At 41.4% G+C, this 24,466-nt stretch overlaps 2 protein-coding genes across 2 annotated transcripts; one reads left to right on the top strand and one right to left on the bottom strand.

Annotated features, from left to right (window-relative positions):
- Positions 1-1,739: 1,739 nt before the first annotated feature.
- Positions 1,740-14,701, top strand: cnnm1 (cyclin and CBS domain divalent metal cation transport mediator 1; the record flags this gene model as incomplete). The annotated part of the gene is made up of 10 exons (XM_083923064.1): positions 1,740-3,201; positions 7,911-8,054; positions 9,130-9,270; positions 9,526-9,695; positions 9,944-10,043; positions 11,134-11,279; positions 11,900-12,147; positions 13,790-13,890; positions 14,118-14,219; positions 14,622-14,701. The coding sequence occupies 10 exons, from the start codon at positions 1,740-1,742 to the stop codon at positions 14,699-14,701; spliced, it is 2,694 nt and encodes an 897-aa protein (XP_083779190.1).
- A 2,503-nt stretch (positions 14,702-17,204) lies between these two features.
- On the bottom strand, positions 17,205-22,201 carry got1 (glutamic-oxaloacetic transaminase 1, soluble). The gene is made up of 9 exons (XM_083923067.1): positions 22,084-22,201; positions 20,393-20,574; positions 20,188-20,311; positions 19,738-19,850; positions 19,543-19,647; positions 19,225-19,375; positions 18,733-18,898; positions 18,469-18,611; positions 17,205-18,291 (listed from the first exon to the last, which is right to left on the bottom strand). The coding sequence occupies exons 1-9, from the start codon at positions 22,190-22,192 to the stop codon at positions 18,152-18,154; spliced, it is 1,233 nt and encodes a 410-aa protein (XP_083779193.1). The 5' UTR covers positions 22,193-22,201; the 3' UTR covers positions 17,205-18,151.
- Positions 22,202-24,466: the final 2,265 nt, after the last annotated feature.

Below are 24,466 nucleotides of genomic sequence, written 5' to 3' on the forward strand. Positions count from 1 at the left end.
ACAAAAATCCTCTTATTCATGCGACACGTGTTCAGTAGAAAAACAAAATGATGCCCGTCAAATGCATAGATTCTGAAGGTGGACTTCACTTATCCTCAAATAACATTAATCCAGCTATGGGAGCACCTTGGGCTGTTTCTGCTGCATGTGAACTTCAAAAGGTTTGATTTAGCGAAACAAAATAGTTTAAAGTGTTGATGAAATTTCCTATTTATTCTGGAATTTGATTGTACTTTTATTTTACATTAGAGGTAACCAAGCTTACTTTTTGGTAAATATATTGTACACTTCTGGCTATCACTGTGGAATTGTGTAAAGGGAAATGTATTAACTCACACATTAGCGCAGATTAACTTATATATTTTTACATTTAGCCAAACATATAAATGGTGTGCTTTTCGTTGAGAAAGGAGCTATTGTCTTTCTTGGCCTGTGTGTTTCTGTCATTACTATTGCCATATAACAGGCCCCTGTCTGACATCGAAAAATATATGTACATAAATAATATTACATACGAGTAAAAGGGTGGAAGTTTTTTAAAACATGTTTTAAATACACATGTTGGATTGGCAAACAAATGCACTAGGGTTTTGTCCAAAGGTACGTTATTTGATGTGTTTAAATTGGATGGTAGTGTTCTTATCTTTTTGCCCTCCGATGAGAAGTGCACGCAAGCCGAAAGTAGAGCAGCCATGATTGTTTTGGTTTTGTGTGTAAAGTCTTTTTCTCTAAATGTTATAGTGGAAGTGTGGCTGACGGAGAGCAGAGAGTGTTTAAGACTTGGCACGGCTCGGTTTTCACCTTCAGCTCCATAAATCGTAAATCCCACTGTGGGCATCGAACTGTACGAGGGCTTCAACAGCAGCGGATCAATGCGCGACACAGCTAATTGTTGTGATAATGATCACCTATTTTCCTAAATATGCATTTTAACTTATCTTCTTAGTATTAATATGTCTACGTCATCTAGTCCTGTTAATAGGTCGGGGTCTATGAATAATACATGGGATATAAATGTTTGATGTGATTTTAAAGCTGCAGCATCGAAATGTGTCCTACAGAAATGTGTTGCGTGATGACAACAATTATCCTATTTTTTCAAGGGACGCGAATTCCGAAAATCAAAACGGTTTTTTTATGACAAATACCTGTGACACACACATTATCCCGTGTATTAAGTCTAAAGAATACACTACTTTCCCGAAAGGGCTGCACTGAAACAGGTGATAATACTGCCATCTAGTGGAGACATCAAAAAGAGAAAACATCATGTAGCTGTAACATTTACGACCCCGTATATGCTATTACCGCACAAATAAAGCTTTAAGATGTTGTTCCTTGATACTAAATTATGTTTGTGGCGAGCCTCTAAATAATACATATGCATTTATCCCCCCTCATTTAATGGTTTAATTTTTGCTTTGATGTTTGTGGATCTGCAGTCCAACATTTAGCTTATTAAGGGTTTTCTGTAGCTGCACGTGTTGTCTGATCCTGTGTGTTTCACATTAATAATTCATGGCAGGGCATTTCCTGCCTTCTATTTTTAGAAAGTGGCAGAAAGCAAATAAGACAGGCCTATGACGTCACGGTTTGTGATGTATATTTAGGACTCAGGTGCCACTCTCTCCTCTCTCCTCTCTCTCTCTCTCTGTAACGTACCCATCCTCTTCTGCGTGGATATGGCCACCCAGCTGCTCTATCCATCCCATCCGCATACCACGTGACCCAGTTCTCCCATGTCCTTCAGTAGTTCATTCAGCATGATGGCTGCGGATGCTGCGGATGCTCTCTGCTGCATCCTGCATCCGCGCCGGCTCTCTCTCCTCTTTCTCACTGTCACCCTCTCCTCTCTGCCGGCCCCGACAGCAGCGCTGCTTGGCGTCCGGCCGGAAGACACCCAGAGCGGCGAGCTGTCCGTGCAGGACGGGATACTGAGGGCGATCGAGGGGACCCGCTTCATATTGAGGGTTTACTACTCCGCATCTCCTGCTACGGAGCATCACAACAGCCTGAACACCAGCGGCAGACCTGACGCCGCTCCGTGGATCGCGTTTATAGAGGAACCAGGTTGGGACAGTGGGGACAAGGAGAGGCGGCTCGGGTCCACGGGTAATCCGTGCGAAGAGGAGAATGCCCGGAGCTCTGACATCGAGCTGCTGGGCTCATTCAGATCCACCTCGAGTCACAACTCAGTTTTGGTGGAGCTGCTCGCTAAAGACCTGCGCAGAGGCGAGGTGATCAAATACTACTCCATGTGCGCGTTTGATGGAGTGAAATGGGAACATTTCAGCACCAAAGACTTCTGGTTGGCGGTGGTGGAGAGACCACCAGAGGCAGATGCTTGGCTCCAGGCGGGTGTATCGGTGCTGCTGTTAGCGCTGTCTGCGCTCTGCAGCGGTCTGAACATCAGCATGCTGGCTCTGGACCCCGTGGAGCTGCGGGTCCTGCAGAACAGCGGCACAGAGAAGGAGCAGAAATACGCACGGAAAATAGAGTCAGTGCGTAAACATGGAAACTACATCCTTTGCACCGTGGTGCTGGGGAACGTGCTTACAAATACATGCTTTGTGGTGTGGATGTGCCAGATTTTAGGAATGACTTCTCTCTCTACTGCCTCGTGCACTTTGGGGATATTCTTCATTGGTGAGATTTTACCTCACTCCCTGGCGTCCAGGCACAGTCTCGCCATCGCCTCCAAGACCCTCTGCGCGACCCGCCTGCTGATGCTGGTGTTTTTCCCCATCGCATACCCAGTCTCCAAGATTCTGGACATCATGCTTCACCAAGAGATCAGCAGCTTTTACACAAGGGAGAAGTTGGTGGCCATGCTGCGCGTCACAGATCCGTACCACGACCTGGTCAAAGAGGAGCTCAACATCATCCAGGGAGCCCTGGAGCTGAGGACCAAGACCGTAGAGGACGTGCTGACCCCGCTGTCAGACTGCTACATGCTGTCCTCGGACGCCGTGCTGGACTTCTGCACCATGTCGGACGTGATGCAGAGCGGTTTCACCCGAATCCCGGTCTACGAGAACGATAGGTCCAACATCGTGGACATCCTGTTGGTCAAAGACTTGGCCTTCGTGGATCCTGACGACTGCACTCCTCTGAAAACAATTACTCAGTTTTACAAACATCCCATGCACTGCGTGTTCAGTGACACCAAGCTGGATGTGATGCTGGAGGAATTTAAGAGAGGTAACTCCACTTTAACTCATATCGCGGGTCAGCTTTTCAGAAGTACTGCGCAGGAGGGACGCGTGCCCTTTATTTTTACAGGTCCAGAACTTATAACAAGTCCATGCTGAGTGTGTGTGAGTTATATGTATGTGTTGGAATAGTCTCAAGGACCTCCTGCCACCTCGAGATAAATATCTTTTAAGTGACTGCATGTGCACTGAAAACTTAGTGAACACAACAGTCCAATGGCTCACAGTGGGCCTGCTTGTAAAGCCCTTTGATCCCCAGAGCAGGGAGAGCCATATGTGAAACCTGATACAGTGTCATACAGTGAGTCAGGTTCAACCAGAAGTTAGAGGGACTTGAATGGGGTTATTGAAAGAATGAATGTAGTAAAAGTTGTTTTCCCATGGCAACAACACTGTGAACTTTATATGCCCCCACCACCCCTGCTGGTTTCCCCTTTTTTGTATTATGGCATGTGTTTTGGTTTTCAGATCCACACTTGAATGTAATGTCAAAAAAAGGAATGAGCAAGAGTGCAGGTATTTGGCCTCACTGAAATGCCAGGAAAATCATCCCTATTGCTCCCTGACTCGAACATTTTGTCTGATAAGCATCTTTGCTGATAAGTGCATTCACAGTATTACAGCACTCCATCCGTCATACACATGCAGTGATAGCATCAGTTCACTGCCAAGCAAAAGTGTGTCGCCTCTCCCCAGGGACCCCCATTCACTCTTGATAATAACACTGAATATGATTCTTAATCGATGCCCCGCAGCGAACAGCTCCAACTGCACCACTGACGTGTCACAGCGTAAAATGGAGACATATGAGAGCCTACTGGCATGGCTGTTATGTAAGAATTTCATTGGCAATGGCTTATGTTGGGGGGGTGGATTAAGATGAGAATCTGTTTCATTGACAAAGAGAGCTCCATAGATGTGGGTCAGAGGCAGCAGTTGTCCTACCAGAATGTGAAAGGGGACACTGTGGTGACCTTGGCAGAGTGATAAATTAGATTGCCACTTAGAGGTCAAGAACACCACAGCTTTATTTTGTTCAGGATTATGAATGATAGCTTTGGTCTGCCACAAGTTATCCGCAGGCCCCCTGTCTCACCCGGTGTTTTTCCATATTGTGGTATTAATGGAAAAGGTTAAGTGAAAAGGTGAACTCAGACTCCACCTTTAAGATTGTGTGTTTGCAGCTAATTGCCACCCCGCTGTGACTTTGAAGCTTCTTTCACGCTGTAGGTTGTCTCCATCCAAACCTGCAGAGCAACCATGAAAAATTCAGCTCCAACCTTTCCCTTTCCCCTCTCAGGCTCCTGCTGTTCAGGAAGCCTGGGACGTCTCACTGAGAAGGGTGACGGGGTGAAGAGTGAGGTCTGTTTCGAGGAAAAGATGGAAATGTCAGCTAATGAAAGAACTGTAAAGAATGAAGGCAGACAAACTGTAAATTGTTGTTTTTTTTTGGTACCTTTCATACAGAAAGCAATGCTCTTTACTTTTTGCATTAGCTAGGCTTCCATGAATATTTCATGAGCAACACACAATCTGCTGTAGATCAATTTATTGTGAGATCAGTGGTGGGACGTTTTCATGTCATTTTGTTAATTCAAAGTAACAACAAAAACAGTTCAATACAAGTAGAATTACTGCATTCTACACTTTACAAGTATTTTGAAGAAAATACCAAAGTTATGCAGAATGGCCACTGTCAGTTTTATATTATTATGGTATTGAATCATAATTATTAATGCATTAACATTTACAGAACATGGTAGTTTCATTTTGCAGTGGAACTAATTTTAACTGTGTCATACACTGTTGGAAAGTTAATCAATTACAATATGCATCATATTTTATAAAGTGCCCCTGTGCTTTATATGTAAAATATGAATTTGAACAGTAACTATGGGAGTAAAATAAGTAAGTACAAAATGTCTTCCTGAAATGTGGTGGAGGAGAAATAGAAAGTGGTACAAGCAACTTGAAATGTTATTTAAGTACATACACAACTGCATACAAATCTACTGAAGAAACAATTCACCAATACACAAAACAAATCCAATCTTTTAGTTAACACATATAAATGTGCATAAATTGTTGCATGTGCATGTTTCAAAAACAGGGCTATAAAAAGCAGCAGAAATATAAACAATACATTGTTTTCTCATTGGTGATGTATGCTATAATGTTTTCTGAAAAGACAGAGAGCAAATGTACACATAATGCACAATCATATGCAAACATATTATGCATTATGGTCTAAAACAACTCATAGATTGGAGGAGCCTGGGAAACTGGCGGATCAGAAACGTTTTGCAAAAGGGACATCCAGGGTAGACCCAGTTTTGCCCCGGGCGAGTGTGTCTGCGTGTATGAGTCTGTGTGTGTGTGTGTGTCATTCTGCAACAGTATTATGTAACATATGAATGATGTAATGCAGTCCCCGCGCACATCAGCAGCTGATGGCAAATCTACCTCTGACTCACCTGAACTCTTCAGACAAGCTGACCTGAGCGATGCAGATTTCAACCTTGTCATCTCAGCTAATCTCACAGAGTTTCATGTTTGGAGATGGCTGCCAGTCAGTCAATCAGGATTTTTTTTTTGTCTTGTTGCAGTGGATTAAAGCTTTTGATCCATTTTATCCCTGGGCAGTGATCCCCTAAATCAGCCCATCTCATATGAGCCTCTGATTTTGTTCGAAGTAAGGCCGTAGACTTGAAATCTGTGCTCTAGTGACATCATAAATTTGGTTAGATAACTTATTGGATCTAAGTAGAGCCATGACAGTGATGGTTATGATGACAAAGCAATGTTGCACACCAAATACATTAAAGCTGAAGTTGGTAACTTTCAGTAAAAAGCATGTTTTTTTTCAGATTTTTTGAAATTGTCACTATATCCTGACAGAACACTGAGTCATTCAATCTGTGAAAAAGTCATGTAGCTCTACCTCCACCTTCTATTCTCTGTAATCTACCAGATTCCACTGCGCCCAACCATCAACCAATCAGAGCTGAGGAGTCTCTGAGGCAGTGTCAGTGCTGCTCTAAACTCCGATCAAACTGTGAAACTAGGCAGTACTGACAAAATATGTATCAAGATGTTATGTTACTGTATTGCATATTTCACGCACAAAGTTTCTTCAGATATCTAACCCTACCATTTAGCTGTAAAATGAGGAAGTGGGTAGGCAGGACTTGGTTTTGGCTTGACTTGGTCAAAAACGTTCTCATTTTACAACTAAACAGTTCACTAAAATATGTTTCTGAAAAAACTTTATGCGAAAAATATGCAAAACAGTTACAGAATATCGAGTCATATTTGATCAGCGCACTGACACCGTGTCAGAGACTCCTCAGGTCTAATTGGTTGTTGTAGGTCGGGCGCAGGTCAGGTCTGGGAACAGACAGGGAGCAGAAGGTTCAGGCAGAGCTACATTACTCTGATAAATTGACAGTTTCAGCAAAAATGAAAAAAAACCTAAAATATTTCAAAAACAGTTACCGATGTCAGCTTTAACCATAATAATAGCTCTATTTATCAAAATATCTGTGTTTTTAGTTATTTAAAAATTAGAAAAATGTATAGAAATAAAAGTGTTTGTTTGTTTGTGTTAGAATTTTTTGAAGTGAGGTTGTATGAGGTACTTGTCCATAGTGAGGGTATAACTTAGAGTAGTACTGCAGATAAAACTAAGTAAAATGAAAGTTTTTGTAAATGGAGTCTGGTGGCTTTGACAAGACCATAGAACAGCTTCACTTCCCCTGAATAAACTTGAACAGGTCTGTCTGACAGCAGGGAAGAGTTGTGAAAATATTATAAATATAGCGTACACTAAAACTGATAGAGATTTTTTTTAGGTGGCTTTAATATATTTAACAGCTGCCCCCGTCCACAGAAGTACACTTCTTAGCTCTCGTGTCAATACTCCCGTCTGTTTCGCCAAACTGGGGATGTGCCGACTGCCTGCTACCGTAGATAACACACCGACTACGGATAAGTACCTCATACAACTACACTTCAAGAGATCAGAACAATCCCTTTATTGTGTTCATCATGGTAATTTGTTCTTTTTCAGGCAATGTTCGAGCATGGTGGCAACCTTAACTTCTTGTCACATTTGCTCTGTTGACTCGCTCTGGAATCGCTATAGGCGAGCTGTGTCATTGTATATCTGGCAGGCTCGTCATGCTCAGCCTAACGCTTACTGAGGGGAAGCTCTGGGTCTGCTCACGGATGAGTAAATTGTGTGTATGTATGTGTGTTTAACAGAGGTGGCAGGGGCATGGGCAGTTTAGTCAGCAGATGCAGGCATCCCCAGACTGATTGCGTAATGTGTTTACGTAAGGGCTCAAGTCTTCTAAACTATCAAAATGTCTCCAGACTAATCCCCCAATGCCCATTTTCCTATCAACTGAGTCACACGCACGCACGCACACACACACACACACATTCCTGAAATTGGACTAATTTCACATTCAGGCTCTAAGATAGATCTCTCCTGTGTTTATGGCCTCTCAGCTCCAGTTGGCGTATTAATGCTGCTCTTCAACTTGACTGCACAGATCCAGTTGGAGGCTGTTGACTTGTGTTATTTTTATCCAGTGACGTTGCCTCTCAACCCATTGCATCATGGGCATTTTTGGCATGAACTCACATTGTGAAAAACATTTTCACTCACCCTTTTTTCTTCTCTGATGAATCTAGGTAAGTCCCACCTGGCTGTGGTGCAGAGGGTGAACAGCGAAGGTGAGGGAGACCCCTTCTACGAAGTGATGGGCATCGTCACCCTGGAGGACGTTATAGAAGAGATCATCAAGTCTGAGATTGTGGATGAGACAGACCTGTATAGTACGTATGGTGCATAAACATACTGATTATGAAACTCTTGAGTTTTCAAAGTCACTGTTGCCTTAGCTGTGAGTCAATTTAATTATTTTCAGCCCCCACACAGAATAGATTTTTCTTGTTGTCGCAGCAGCTGACAGTTTATTCAGCTCAGTGTTCAAGTAGCATTTTAGCGTTAATAGTACATTTGAATTTCCTTTCCACCATCTCCTCTCCTGCTTTCTCATTAAACTATTGATCCCGTGTTCTCTCCCCTGTTGCTCCCAGCTCCTTGCTGATGCATAATTAAATAATGTGAATAAATGGCACAGTTGCTCAGACAATCACCATAATCCGCTCATCTTTAATTGGCTGGGAAGGCTTTCCACAGAGAGGATGTCAAATGCCAAACTCCCTTTGTATCTAATCTGGTCTGTGCTTTCATTTCACTCACAGAATTTTACTATTTTGCCAGCCGCAATTAGGAAAATACCTTCCACAAAAACTCTCATAAGTCATGAACGTGACATTTTAAAGTCTGCTACAATTTTAATTACATGCAGTGTGTAAAGCAGTCATTGTGTGGGTGTCCATAAATAGTTTTTTTTTCTCCGTGTGTGTGTGTGTGTGTGACTGTGTGTGTGCAAGTGCATAATTACGTGTGCATATATAGCACAGGGGACCTAATCTCTCCAGACTCTGCACTTCAGGCATTTATAGCACCAGCTGTTCCTGCTGCATGTATGATGTATTTAATAGGATATAATGCATTTAATGCTCCTCCCATCTGCAGAGGATAAATCAATTTATCAATCAGAGTGTAATCTCAAGCTTTCTGCAGCTGTAGATAAATGTACTAATATATCGGTAGTGTTTGTTAGCACGTAGCATATAAAGCTGCATCATATAATAAGGTCAGTGGCACCGAAGTAGATTTTAATTCCTCGTAGTGCCAACAAGAATACTGTAATTATCTGTAAAGGCAAACCTTATTAGTTTAAGAGTAACACCTTTCCCTCCCACAGCTGTTGTCAGCATATATAAGATGTGAAATCTGCTTTGCACACTTTATATAATTGCAATCTGTGTGTGTTCATAGCTGATAATCGCACCAAAAGGCGAGTATCGCACCATGAGAGGAAACAGCAAGATTTCTCCATCTTCAAACTGGCAGAAAATGAGCTGAAGGTGAAGATCTCACCCCAGTTGCTGCTCGCAACACACCGCTTCTTGGCAACAGGTAGCATCGTAAATGCATGTGTGCATGTATTGTATGCACTAGTATGCGCAGGTGCATACAGATGATTGCAGGATAAAATGATGACAAAGGCATGGGGCAAGGAACACTTTGATCTTTCTTTGACTCTTGCTTTGGTGTGTGTGTGTGTGTGTGCGTATGTGTGCGTGTGTGTGCGTGTGTGTGCGTGTGTGTGCGTGTGTGTGCGTGTGTGTGCGTGTGTGTGCGTGTGTGTGTCTCTATGCATCTATCTTGCAGAGGTGGAGCCTTTCAGGCTGTGTCACCTGTCAGAGAAGATCTTGCTGCGTCTCATCAAACATCCTAGCGTTGTGCAGGAACTCAAGTTCAACCCCAAGAACAAACACGCTCCTCAACACTATCTCTTCCAGAGAAACAAACCTGTGGACTACTTTGTCCTCATTCTGCAGGTTGGTCCCAAATTCTGCTCCGCTTTGCTGCTTTTAAAGCCAGATAATCCAAATGATACTAATGACAGAAGCTGCAGATGAATTATGAAACCAAGCAATAATCACGTCTACTTGATGTCGTTATAATCACAGTGTTTTTCTGCATATTGTGTGGGAGGCTCCATTAGACAATTTAATCAATTCAATGTGTTTGTGTCACGCCATTAGCACGGAGCTAATGCAGGTAAATGGCTGTGTTGATGTTGCAGGGACGGGTGGAGGTAGAGATAGGGAAGGAGGCTCTACGCTTTGAAAATGGAGCATTTTCCTATTATGGCATGCCAGCACTCATCCCGCCCCTGCCTATTGGTAAGTAAGTGCACACATGGAGCAATGAAGATCAATATCACACTGAGGGCGATGGCGATGATGGCGGGGACAGTTTATCAATAATATTAGTCCTAAAACTAATGCAGTGTCGATGGTGGAAATGCTTTTCTGTCTAAATTCCACCAACCGTCTGTATAGCGCCAGCCTGCAAGAACAGCAGCAGCCGTGGGAAGTAAGTAATTAAAAGAAGTGATTTCAGAGAATTTCCCAGTGGAAGGACATGACCTGCACAGGATTATATGAAATCCAGCTAAGACTGCAGAGCAAGCAGAAAGCCTGTCTCTTTCTCTCTCACTCTGTTTCTCGTGGTGGTTGCATGTGTGACGTTCAGGATGAGCTTAAAGCCATTTGGAAGACCCCATTAAAAAAATCCCTTCTTAGTACATTACTGAATCTAGACTTTTCTCTTGAGCAGCTGCAAAAGAATCATATTTCATAAGGGCTGTTTTTAACTCTCTTTGAGTCATTACTCTCCAACAACATCTCAAAATTATTTGTAATTTTATGTTTAGAAGCATTATTTATCCCATTGCACTATTTGCCAGCACAGTCTTTCACAGAGTGGTGAACCCCTAACCATCTGTACTTCAGATAGACTCAATCATGCTACTAATCTGTTGCCAGTTAACCTCATTAATTGTGAGATTTTCCATCAGCTGTTTTATTTGAACATTTCATAATTTCTCCAGTCTTTTGTTTCCACTGCCCCAACTTTCATGAAACGTGTTGCTGGCATCAAATTCAAAAGGGGCATGTCATTTTCAAAAAACAATGAAATGTATCAGTTTCAGCATTTGATATGTTGTCTTTGTTCTATTTTCAATTAAATATGGGTCGTCAATGTTTTTCAATTAATTTGATTCTGTTTCTATTCACATTTTACACAGCGTCCAAACTTCTGGAATCGGGACTGTAGCATGAGTGCATACATGTGCTGAACATAAAAACGGCTGCTATACAGTCTATTTATAGAGTACTGTTAACTCTTTTTGTACTTCCTAACAGTTTTTGACCCAAATGCAATGATGTATGAATGAAATACACAACTTTCCTCTTCTGTTCTGTTCAGGTCCGAGGTATAGTTCCCGGGGCAGTGGTCTGAACCAATCAGATTCATTACTGAGTGGAGGCAGTGTGGGTCAGCTCACTACAGGAGGAGGGGTCTACCTACCAGACTACTCAGTCCGACAGCTCACAGACCTGCAGATCATCAAGGTCTCACACACACACACACACACACACACACACACACACACACACACACACACACACACACACACACACACACACACACGCACGCACACATACACACACACGCACACACACAAACACACACACACACACACACACACACACACACACACACACACACACACACACACACACACACACACACACAAGCGTATGAGAAAATATCATCCGCTGTTATTATAATCTCAATTAAATGTATAATTTCCTGCACAGTGAAGGCAAAAAAAAACAGGAGCACAAGCAAGCAACTGCACTTTTAAACTCCCTCTATTTAATCTTCAGAATTACCAAAAATGCAAACCTTTCCTCTGCTGCTGCAGTCTTTGCCTTTGATACGTCCTAATCCCCGATTCTGACTGAAAACAGACATCCTGTCTCTAGCTCCATGCACCCTCTTTCCTTTAATCACTGGGGCTAATTGAGCTCCATTTCAACCATGAATATTTTAGCTTAAATGATGGATGTGAACTCTCGCTTTGCCTCTCCTCCACTTTCCTCCAATACAGTCCATGCTTTCTCCGGACTTGGACAGGCAGCCACGCATGCACACAAAGATCTAATACTTCCTTACTACGTTCCCACAGATCACAAGGAACCACTACCAGAACGCCCTAACGGCCACCAGGATGGACAGCTCACCTCAGACACCAGACCCAGTGGATCCTGATGCTCAAGGGAGGCCTGCAGTCCCAGAGGCCCGCTCACACAGCATAGCCCTCCCCCTCACACACACACACACTCGACTGGGGCTGGCACGCCTTGCACATCTCCATCCCCACGGTGGCCTTCGCAACACCTCCCAGCTCAATGAAAGAAACCGAATCGTTCGTAAGTGTAGATGCTTGAACAGTATGTTGGCTTCACAAACTGCGCTTATATTACTATGATGGGTTGGTGAAATAATTAGTCAATTATTCAATTAGTCCATTAAAAATGAATGGCGTTAAAAATTAATGGACTACAGTTCTGATAATAAGTCAATTGTTTAAGTGATTTACAAGCAAATGTATTTATTTTTTGGAAATTTTAAAGGGCAATTTGAACAATTTTCTTACATTTTTCACTTTTTTAAATTGGAATTATTAAATGAGGTTTAGCAGGTTTGACTGGTTCATCCCTGAAGAGCCACTAACTCTGAAACTATTGCATCTGTGGGGATTTCAGTGCAGAGAATGTAAGGTCTAAATGCTGTTTCGTTTCAGAGGTTGTTAAACGCAAGAAAAAAATTCTGACAGAAGTTTTTCCCAACATTTTGGTTTATACATCATAAATTATTTAAATGTCTCTATTTGCCTGGTATTGTTTTTAACCATAATTTATGAAAGAGAAATTCTTCAACCTAGCAAAAAGGTTGACACAAAATATAAATCCAAATATAGAACTATTAGCATCATCCTTCAGAATTAAATTTCCACACTTTGGACTTACCATGGCCGTCAGATGGTGAGATGAAAATCTTTCAATCATCTTCTTACGCAGTTATACCATCTTTCCGCCCATTCCCTCTAAAATGCATCCATTTATTTTACTATTTTCCCTGCTCACTAGCAGTTATTCTACTTTTGCATTCACTGATTGCTCTACGATAAGAGCAACACCAAAGCCCGGAAATGCAAATGATGATTCAGCTCCATGATGCTCAATATAAATTTCACGATTCATTGGAGTGTAGAGACTTCTTTTGTAGAGAAAAACAGGAGGTTCAAAGGATCAAACACACTGATTGGAGTGCTTTGTGGGCCAAGGGCCAAAAACCTGTCTGAGAGGAGCAATACATGATTAATGTAACTATGTGATACTCTGAGTGGTAAGAAAATTGATGACTGGCAGGCGCAAAGATAATACATTCTGTAAAAAGACCCAAAGACATTCAAACCAACCCTGAGAAAAACAGAATTCAATGAGAAAACCAATGAAAATCAGATCAGTGGTTAAGGCTACACACAGGGCAATGTCCAGATTGCAAATTTAATCAGTTTTCTTTCTATTTGTAATATAAGCAAAGAATGATTCCTGCATGTTAACACACAACGTGTTTCACTCACAAAACGGGTGAAAACGTTCATCAACCAATCTGTACTGGTTTCAAGGCTTAAAGGATTTCCCACGTACCATCTGTCTTACGCTGTGTGCAGCACGCCACCCAGTTTGCATGTGTTAGTTCCATTAATAAAATTCACACAGATGGTTCTGTTGACTGTCAATAAGAGCAGCATCCAGTTACGTATCACAAGGCTTTATGAACAAATACATTTCACCAATTAAATCTCCTCCACTGGTTGCAGTTCAGCGTTAGTTGGTATTTAAACCTCATACTTCTAACCCACTGTCATTGGACCATAAAGAAACAACTGACTGATAAACAGTAAGTTCTCTACCTCCCTCTACAGGCAGAGCTACAGACCAGCTGCTGTTCTGAGGATTCTTGCAGTTGATTTAAGGGTCTATTGGTGTAATTCTCTCTTCACAGGCAGTAAATCTGATGGGCAGAGGAGTCCAAACGATACTGTGTTCCTCCGCATGGATGAGATTCCCTACATCCACGAGGACCGGCCAGAAAGCTATGGAGAGAATGGTGAGCGCTGCTACACGCATCCTGAAATAAACACAACATTCCTCACCAGGAGATATGCTTGTTTTTTTCTTTCTTGCAATCCCATTCTAATCTTAAAAGCAGTTTTGCAATACATATCACTGTAGGTCTGAGGGTTCTTTTGCTCCATCCACTCCACCTGTGTGGACAGTCTGCCTCTATCCCCACTATCTCACTCTCTCTCGTCTCTTGAACTTTATCTTTCTCAGATGTGCCTACAGAGTCCCAGCCCTCCACCTCTCCCTTCATCAGCTCTCTGTCTCTGTCCAGCTCGGACGAGAACATGGGGAAGAAGCTATTGCGTAAATTGAGTGAGTAAGCCATTCGTCACAAGCACCGATGCGACGGCACACGCCCACACACAGCGTCAGATGTGCCCAAAATTCTCTGTCAGGCATCGGAAGCAGTGCCGAGTGTATCTTAGCAACAGGTGATGTGTCGTGTCCCTCTACAACCTACTCCTTTACAGCAGAGCAGATTCTCCAGAGGCAACTGTTGTCTCAAATACGATGTGATTCATTTGCTTTATTCATATGAGGCAGCGGCTGTGCTGTTTATTTCCGCAGACATTATGACAGTTCATGGTAAATGTGAGGTAGTTTAGAACAAAACAGCAAATGTACAGATGAGAAAAGGAATGTAAAACGAATGAAGCTACAGTTTAGGGCAGGGGGTTTAAGCAGTAATGACCTGAATCTCTCCTCTGTTTCTAGGTAACAAGAGGAGGAAAAAGTCTCGGGATGGAGAAAAGAGTTTGGAGGAAGGTTCAGAGCAACCACAAGTGACCAGCTAGCACAGTGACACCGAGGAAGAGGGATGAAGCATCTTCCTCTTTATCACTCACTGGTTTTCCTGACTAAACAACCACACCCTCAGACTCCCTTGTTTCTCCGACACAACTCTCACAGGAGACTGAGCCATCTCATGTGATGTAGCCACCAGTAACACTCAGGTCCCCACTGGCACACTCTGTCACACCTCTGCCTGACTTCACACCCCTAACAGTGATTGCCAGCCATAAGCGGGACAGATGAAAAAACTTGATTGGACAGATCTAAACAACATAGCATTGGATTTATCCAGCCTTACACTGGACTGTTTTAATCACATTTTGTAGTGAACAGGGCAAATCTTGTAATTTAACCTTTTTATGGTAGCTTTATCCATATTGTCAACAGTTAGTCATCTCATTAAGCCATCTGGACTCCACGGGATCTCTCAATATGGAGCCTAAGAAGGTCCTTAGGCTATTAGAGCCAGCATTGACATTTTACTTGATCAAAAAATGATTGCAAGAGTTTTTATTATTTATTTGTTATTATGAGGCAGTTCCCACAAACTGAAGATGTCCTTTGCACAGGGAACTGTCCTAATGTTGCCATATGGGTGCCACCTACTGCCAATAGACACACTAGCCATCGGCTAAGAATAGAAAGCCACAAGACAAGAGCACAATTTTAACGCAAGGTTTAAAGTCACAAGCCATAAATTAATTCTCAACTTGAATGACTACTAATTGTATACACTGACCTCTCAGCAAGTGTATGCGACATTTTGCAAATACCTGTGCTTAAAATAACACAATTTCTTACCTAATTTTTATATGGAAGCGTCAGAATTACCAAAAGTAATTTGAAGAAAGCAATATAAGTCATCTTACATACAGTAAATGGCTACCACATACTGTACATTCAGTCAATGCATCCTTCTCACCTAAATGCATGTGTCCTAACATACAGTCTGTCTGGTATGACTTTCCATTAAAACGTTCCCTTTTCACTGCATATGTAACTGTATGGACACAATTTTAGTGTTTTTTTAATCAAACGTATCCATCTTTTCTCTTGATGTTAACACCTTTAAAAAAATCTTTAGCCTATTGTTTCACTCAGTAGTGGCGATCAACTTCATACCATTAGCTACCATATTAGACACTTTTCTATGTAGCTACAGTTCATCATGCACAAAACCTGCATACACCAATTAAAATAAGCTAGGGGTTTTGGGTCTTTGAGTCTTTGGGTCTAGGGATCCAGATTAATGTTATGAGTATTCTCGAGGAAAGAGTAGTTGCTACTTGCATGTTTATTTATGCTGCTGTTACTGTAGAATTACAGCCATTTTTACATATGCATGCTTAAGTAAATGGATGCATGAATAGGATGATCTGCAGTAACTTCACCACACAGAGGTGCAGTGTGTTACTTAGTGAAATCTTAAGCAATTTTAGATTTATAAAATGACCATCAAGTTTTAACTGTTAGAGTTGAGAAACGGCGATATGTGCAATAAATACTGCGACAAGGCTGCAGGAGGCCATACAATGCAGCCCATTGAAGGAACATTTAAGCCATTATTATAGAAATTATCTGTCACTGCAATAATTAAATAATGATCCTTTTTAGCTGCAGCTCAGGTTGGACTCAGCTGTAAAATCTTGGCTGCTCAACAGAACAGAGAGAAAGATATGAATGAGGAAAGGAGGAATATGATGCACACTGACGTCAAGCCACCACCTCCCGTCCAACAAACACAGACACACAGGTGGTGTTTTGGGACACTGGGTGACATAACTCATTCTGCTTGGTAAGGCTATGTAAGTACAAAGAATACTGCACTGCTAAGCTTTCACATTGACCCCTCTATGTACACAGAACACGCTACGAAGGAAGCCCTTTTGATCTGACAACTGACTCTGGGCAAGAGGATGTGTATGAATCCAAAAGTCTCTCAGCTTAATGCTCAGATTTCGCAGTTGATTAACGCTTATTTATATTTATGAGGATTGATATACTGTTTCTCGACAAAGATAGATTTTGTAATGTAAAATTTAGATGATTATATAAGCTACCCAAAGATATCAAGAGACAGACCATGTGTTCTACACAAGAGATATTTACATGATTAATAAATGGACTAAACTATTATTCTTGTCTTATCTGTTTTGTTTCCACCATTTATATTTATCCAATTTAAACTGCTTTGCCAAGTGTGTACACTGCATTATGTTTCTCTATGATCACTCACTTCAATTCTTTGTAAAGGCTGTTGTATAAACCACAAACTGCACCATTAAATCAATTCCAACATATGTGACAAAAATCCAAACATGCTATTTATAGTTCTTTATTAGAGTAGTTCATTAATCTCATTAGAAAGTCTAGTGAGGAGATTTTCAGCTCCATTTGCTAAATAGTATGACTGCTTTATTGGTGTACTGTGAACAGTGATATAATAGCAAACTGGTTGATCATTAGTGTGTTTGTGCAACTGACATGAGGGTCTTACATAATAGTGACCTAGTGCTACGAACGGACGGTCGCTGTGAAACTCGACATTCACTTTGCAGGTGCCCGACACAGCCAGAAACATCACAACATTCAGCTGTGAGCTCAAAACAGAGACTATTCACGACACAGTGTTAGGATAGTTCATCGCCATTTGTGTTCATTCACCATATAGAAATAAAAACACTCTGTAAATAAAGATTAAAAGTGAGGTAATAAGTATAACCCCTTTGGGCAGAAGACAGTATCATTAATAAATGACATAGTTCAAAGGTAAAAATATCTTCCAGAGAACACTCACCTCTTGTTCACATTGCATCACGCAGTAAATGTAATACTGCTGCTAAAGTTGGTAAATACTTACGACATTTACTATATTCGCTTCCTCTAATTAACGCTACATTGAGTCCGTTTGGTCAGTGCTCTTAACAACCGTTAATCATACATGATACTTATGGCAGGTTAAATAAAGTTGGAAATGTGTTATTAACAATTGGAATGGATGGATACAAATATAACAAACATTTTTCAGACAGTTGAGTCAGCACTGCTGGGGAAATTGTAACACAGTCGCAGATGTACTAAACCTCTCAAAGGTCCTGGTAATAACTCACACACTCACAGTACACCACATGTACAAAATATGTGACATCACACTAAAAGTGGGAGACCAACACGAAGAAGACGGGGAAAAATTATCAACACAATTACTAATAATGAGAATAATTCCCATTTGTGCGTTCGGATAGAAATAGATCCGGCATGTGTTTAGCCTAGCTTAGCACAAACACTGAAAAGGAATGAGAAATGGGGCCAGTGAGCTGAGGGCTGTCTGTATATTTGTGCAAATAAGAGTTTATGTTTGCTCCAGGAAATCTGCTGGATACAAACACTTTCCCTGGAATCTGGAGGCTCAGGGCAGGACAAGTACTGAGGACTGTGGGTAGTGTAGTCGTTCACTGGACCTTGGTGACGGTCTCATGGATGGACTCAGCCACGTAGTCTATGTTCTTCGTGGTCAAACCGCACATGTTGATGCGACCACTGGCCATTAAGTAGATGTGTCTCTCCTTCACCATATATTCCACTTGTTTGGCTGCAGGAAATACATCACAAGCGAATTTAAATATTCATTAATTATCGAAGGGAAATATATTGTGTAGTATTATGAACAAATGCTAAAATCCTTGAAGTTCACAGTGGATATATAGTAATATATATAGAAAGTGCTGCATTGACGGTCATCATCCTCAAATGTATTGATTGTACTCACGGTTGAGGCCTGTGAAGCTGAACATGCCGATCTGCTCTGTGATGTGGTCCCAGGTGCCCGGTGTCCCCAGAGCCTGGAGCTTAGCTTTCAGTTGAGCCCTCATCAATAACACCCTGTCAGCCATGGTCTTCACATTCTCCTTCCTAGTGTCAGAGAAATGGAAAGAATAACACCACATTAGAAAAACACAATAATTTTATGGCTGTCTGTTATACCTCATACAGGGACTTCAAGTGATCTTTTATAGGGATATCATTTGCTGACCATTCAGTGAAGAGCTGAGGTGAGTTAAGAGTGATGGCAACAATGCGAGCTCCCTGAGACGGTGGGTTGGACCAAGTGGTCCTGACAATCTTCTCCATCTGGGACAGAATTCGCATCAGGTTGTCCGCATCACGAGCCACAATGGTCAGGTTGCCCACACGCTCATCTGATGGAACAAACATAAATGTCAAACATAAAACAATATTGTAGCTACTACTTTCTTTTACCTGTAGGTGGCAATAATGACATATCTACTGTACTGTTTTGTAATAACAAACATTTAGCTATATGCTATGTTGATCTAATGTATTTTTTTATGTTTGAAAATAAGCCAGGCGTGGTGTGAGATTACAACAATCTAACTATTAAAATGTAAGCCATATAAAGCCCTTTGACTGTCACTGATATTGTGAACAGTACAAAGAATGCCGCTCTTTATCACTCTCTTGCAGGCAAGTGATGTACAACTCAGTGCACCCAGGGGTCACTCACTGTAGAGGCCAAAGTTCTTGGAGAATGACTGGGCGCAGAACATTTCAAAGCCCATCGAGACAAAGTAGCGGACCGCCCAGGCATCTTTATCCAGACTGCCTGAGGCGAAGCCCTGATAAGCTGAGTCAAAGAACACAAACAGCTTCCTCCTCTGGAAAAGAACAGGATAGGAGATCAAACGCTCAGTATACTGTGATAAACATTCAACATGCAAAACCGTGTCCTATTTAAACTGACACTTGTGTTATAGGTGATAGTGTAGACACCGGTACAGGTGATCTATTTGTTTGTATTTGTGTGCATGTATGAGTATAATACCATCATAATATCTGCAACCTGCTTCCATTGCTCTTGTGTGGGGTCTGTGCCAGTTGGATTATGAGCACAGGCGTGTAAGACAAAGATAGAGTGCTCTGGACAACTCTGTGGAAAACACAGAGGAGAAGAAGTTCTGTAAACTTCTGATGAAAATGACTTATGACCAAAATTAAGTAGTACCAGAGTCCTGCTTACCTCCAGGTCTCCAAGGAAACCAGCCAAATCGAGGCCCCTCTTCTCTGCGTCCCAGTACTTGTATGGTCGGACATCCTCAAAGCCAGCATTGGCGAATACAGCATTGTGATTTTCTGAAACAAACCGTGAAGAAAACTCTGATTCCATTGTTTTCACTTTATCGTTTGTTTTTCCTCTAGATACAAATGTTGTTTTATTAATGCTTCTTGCATTCTCACACAGGTACTGATAACGAATCAAGATCACTGATACGATGTTTATTGATACATTTATCGAGAGAACGTTCTATATCCTGAGTCTAAAGTCTAAAGTGAGTCTATAAAAGTCTATGTATAGGATTCAAAGTTGAACGAGGAGCTACTTTCTATGTTGATTTCCACTCTGTGTTATTCCCCTGTTTGTTTGTATGTGTATGTGTATGTGTATGTGTATGTGTATGTGTATGCGTACCCCAGGTAGGTGCGGACACATAGACAGGGGTTTTGGTGTTGTTGTTCCCATTGTAGAAACGCCTGAGAAATTCTGCACCCATCTTCAAAGCACCTGTACCACCCAGACACTGGACAGCGCCCACCTGACAGTGACAGAAATACACAGTTAGTATTAATGTAAAAAGATTTTAAACTTAAACGTAGTGGTCTTTCACAATACAAACCCTGTTCTCCTGGATGGCAGGACTGTCATCTCCCAGTGCGATCTTAGAGGCAGCGGATCTGAAGTCAGGCAGGCCCAGGATGGGCAGGTATTCATGGTTTAGCTGTTCATCATGCACAATGACCTTTTCAACTTTTTTCACCACTGGCAAAACCCATGGCTTGCCCTCATCTGTCCGGTAGGCTGCAAGGAACAATTCAAGGAAACCAATATTATACAAAAAAGTGGAGGAAAGCTTGGAGCTCAGATGTATTGACTTGTGATTTTAGATAGCATCAAGTACAGGCTTCAGCAAGGTGGCTAAGAAGGACACACTCCCTGGGTAAAATAACAGTAAATGTATCACTGAACCTGGAACGATCACTTAGATATTCTGACAGATAAGTATACAAGCCTTTTTATCTTCAGAACAGACCATCAACTTACTTTGCATAAAAGCAACAAATCCTCACCACTGAGAGACTGGCACTAGTTAATTTTGTCTTGAAAAATGACTTAAACTATTAGATATGGCTGATTAATTTTCTATCAATTGACTTATTAAATAATCATCTACATGTTTCAGGTCTAGGTGTGAGTTTTAATATACTAAACATTATGTGACCTACATTTTCCAGCTGTCCAGTTAGCTAATGACCATCTGCAGGACTGTGTCTTGCAGACAGAAGGGGATTAAAAAAGGGCCTCCTGTACTAATCATGGGACTCGGGCAGCACCATCCTGCTGTGCATTGCCTTTAACATACTGCCATAAGAGAGCGAAGCAATGTTTCTCACACTTCCTTTGCAATGTAAGCTGCGCGGATTACTACTTTTAATAAGATTAACACAGAAAACAGTTGTACTGAGGACTGAAATGTGCCATTTGCTCGCTTTAGGAGAGAAGCACGACTAAGCTATACAGATTCAAAGTCCTGCTAGTAGCTTGTTCTTGTGGCATGAGGGAAACAGTAATCCAATCTACAGAGATAACTCCACTCTTTGTGCCCCACGGTTACATAACAAGGATACATTAGTAACAAAGCTGCAATCAGTAGCTGGTGTGCAATGACTGAGTGGACAGAAGAATCGATGAGTTGTGTTTACTCTGCACAGGGTGTGATGAAACAGAGAATCGATTCTCAAGATGGTTATCCTCACAATCCTCATGCCAGTAGCAAAGTATTGGATTAAGGTTAGGGCTCACAATTTGGTCTATTTGAATGCATGCCACTGTTCAAGTACTAACAGTTTTGAAGATATCGGTTGAAATTGGTTATTGCTAAGGAAATAAAATGTATGGGCACCACCATAAACACATGGATATTTAAGAAATTAGGAGCAATTCCTAAACAGGTCACTGAATTTAAAGAATTGATTGTAACAGCAGCTTCAATTTTACAACGCATTAGGTAAATCCTTGTATGTGTTCGTGATTGTGTTCAAATTTGTGTATATTTGATCTTATTTTATGGTTTTTGTATTATTGTACTAATGTCCTGTTTTTATTTTTTGTTTGTGAATCCTGTTGAATGTACTGGACAAGTGAATGTACAGTTACATTAACACATAGATTAAAAAATAAATAAATAATAAAAAAAACCACCTAGCTAGCTTAGCAACCATTAGCTGGAACTCAGACTGGCTGGTTGCTCCAGGATACCGTTACCATGACAGTATCACAGGCTGTTCAGAATTATTTCGGACAACTTACCTCCCACTCCGAGGTTCACCTTATTGGGGAATTGGTCGTTATTGAAATCCTGCGATAGCTTGAAGACAGCTACAGGGGCTGCCTGGGGGACCTCACAAAACACCGACATAGCTGACGTTTATTTTACTGGAGACTGTGTCAACAACAAGCGGCTACAGGGGCAGCTAACGGGATGAAAGAAGGACTTTCACCTTCAACTTGGATTTGGAGGATGTAAAGTGGGCGTGAGCGGATTAACCAATAGAAATCTAAGATGTATTGCCAGAGCCAATCGCAGCGCTGATCCCGGTCAGGTCAAAGTTCGCGATAACAGAATCTCATGGGCTGTTGACCAATGAATACCTCTGTAGCATGACTGACAAATATCCAACCAATGTCTAGAGTTGAAAGTGGGTGGTTCAAGATTTTACTGCAGTTAAAGAAATCAGCCACAAGGTGGTGCCAGAGCCTCGTTAAAGATTGTATCAAGAGCTTCCCATAAGGCACTGATCACAACTGAGTTTGACTTTGGTGAGTTGTTTTTTTCCCTTCCATTTTATGGTGAATAACACACTGAGATGAAATGACTCCAAGACAAGGTATCTGCCAGACAGTGCCAGCTCTGTTTCAGAGGGTGAGGACGGTACAAACAACCCATAGTAGATGTCCATTTAAACCCTGACTGAACGGGCAGCTATTATACTTGGACGCGATGATTGTGCGAGCATCTTCATCTGTTCTGACAAGAGGGCCTCGTCTGAGCTGTGGTGTAAACACGCCGGCTCCTCTGTGCTCTCCCCACGGCTGTCTGCAGGAGCTGAAGTGGTTGATAAATGAGGGCCACTCCAGCCGGCTCTCTCCTACCAGGATTGTGACTCTGTTGGAAAGCTTTTTGAATATTACTGGAGGCACGATGAAGCCCGCTTTTTGGCCTTAGTTCTGGCTTCTAATCTTTCAGTCTGGTAGAGAAGGGGCTTCTGCATTGTTTGACCTAGTTTGTGTGTAAAGTCAGTCATGTGGAAGGCATTCAGACAGTAACATCTTCTAATAAGGGATAGTACTGTATAATAAAATGCATTGATACATAGACTAGCCTCTAAAGTGGTTCAAATTAGCTCCACCTCCACCAGCTACTTCTTTACAAAGATAATTCTGTACAATAAGTACATTTACTGTTGATAACACTAATAACTCTGGGCTCGCTACACTTTCAATCAATAGGCTGTTGCATAGTCCAACCAAGTTTGTGTAGTTAAAGCTGCAGATATCAATATTTTATACAAACAACTTGTATTGTGAAACAGGTCAGTCGTAATGACAAACACACTTCCCCTCAGCTGTGTTTTGGTGTCTTTGAGCTCAATGTTTTGGTTTTATATGGCCCGTAACTTTACTGTCTTAGTGCAGTATCAACGCTGTCATTACCTCACCTGCACCAAGCAGAAGACAGACAAAGTAACAGTAGCGACTGACCACTGATGATATGGCCAAAACCTTCCACCTCAATATAGGTAATTTTATAGCTTGATAAAGTACTGAGTATTTTCTCACATGAACATGACATGGAAGGATCAGAACGCATTGTCCAAATTATGTAAATATTGCCCAAACAGTTTGGCTGCCGGTTTTTCAAATGATACAGAAGATATGACAAGACATTTTTATATCGTTTTGACGGTACATGTAATATTTCTATGACTGGCCCGGTGAACAAAGCAGAGTGTATAAACTAAAGAAGCAGATTTTTGTTAGCAGTTGGTGGGCACCGACAGAGCAGAAAAAGACAGTAAATATTGGATTTGCAGTCATCAGGTAAGCAGAAAACACAACTTCAAATTAGTTTGTGACTAGTAATGTTGCCCTGTGTTTGATGTGTAAATAATAGGCAATTGTTTATACTGTTACAAGGTGCTGATATACCAATGTTGTGTTTACATCTTGTTCCATTGCACCAACATGGCCAAAAAAGGAATACTGCTTTAAACTCAGTATTAGCATGGAATAAATCAGTGGGTAAGAAATCATGAATATAGCTCCGTCACTATTATTGACCATTACCTTTTAGGTTGTGAAAAATCCATTTGGTTCATATTTCTACCGTCAGTTAATATTAGTACAGGGCAAAAATCAGGTTTATTTTCCCACAACTTATTCTCTTAAACAGGGCAAAAAAACATGGCCGTACCACCGTACAACAATTTGTAACCCTGATAATTGTACATTTACAAAATGACACTGCACATCAGCATGTTTTTATATTTTTCATACTCCTGGCAGTAGAATAAGCCACTATAAACCTTTAATAAGGCCTAGTCATGCAAAAAAACAACCCGGCAGAATTTGAAAAAAACTGCGATACTAATTTTTGGTTACACTGCCCAGCACTTAACTTTACATTAATAAT

The sequence above is a fragment of the Echiichthys vipera genome (assembly GCF_963691815.1).
Source record: "Echiichthys vipera genome assembly, chromosome: 11".
In the NCBI taxonomy this organism is placed as follows: Eukaryota; Metazoa; Chordata; class Actinopteri; order Perciformes; family Trachinidae; genus Echiichthys; species Echiichthys vipera.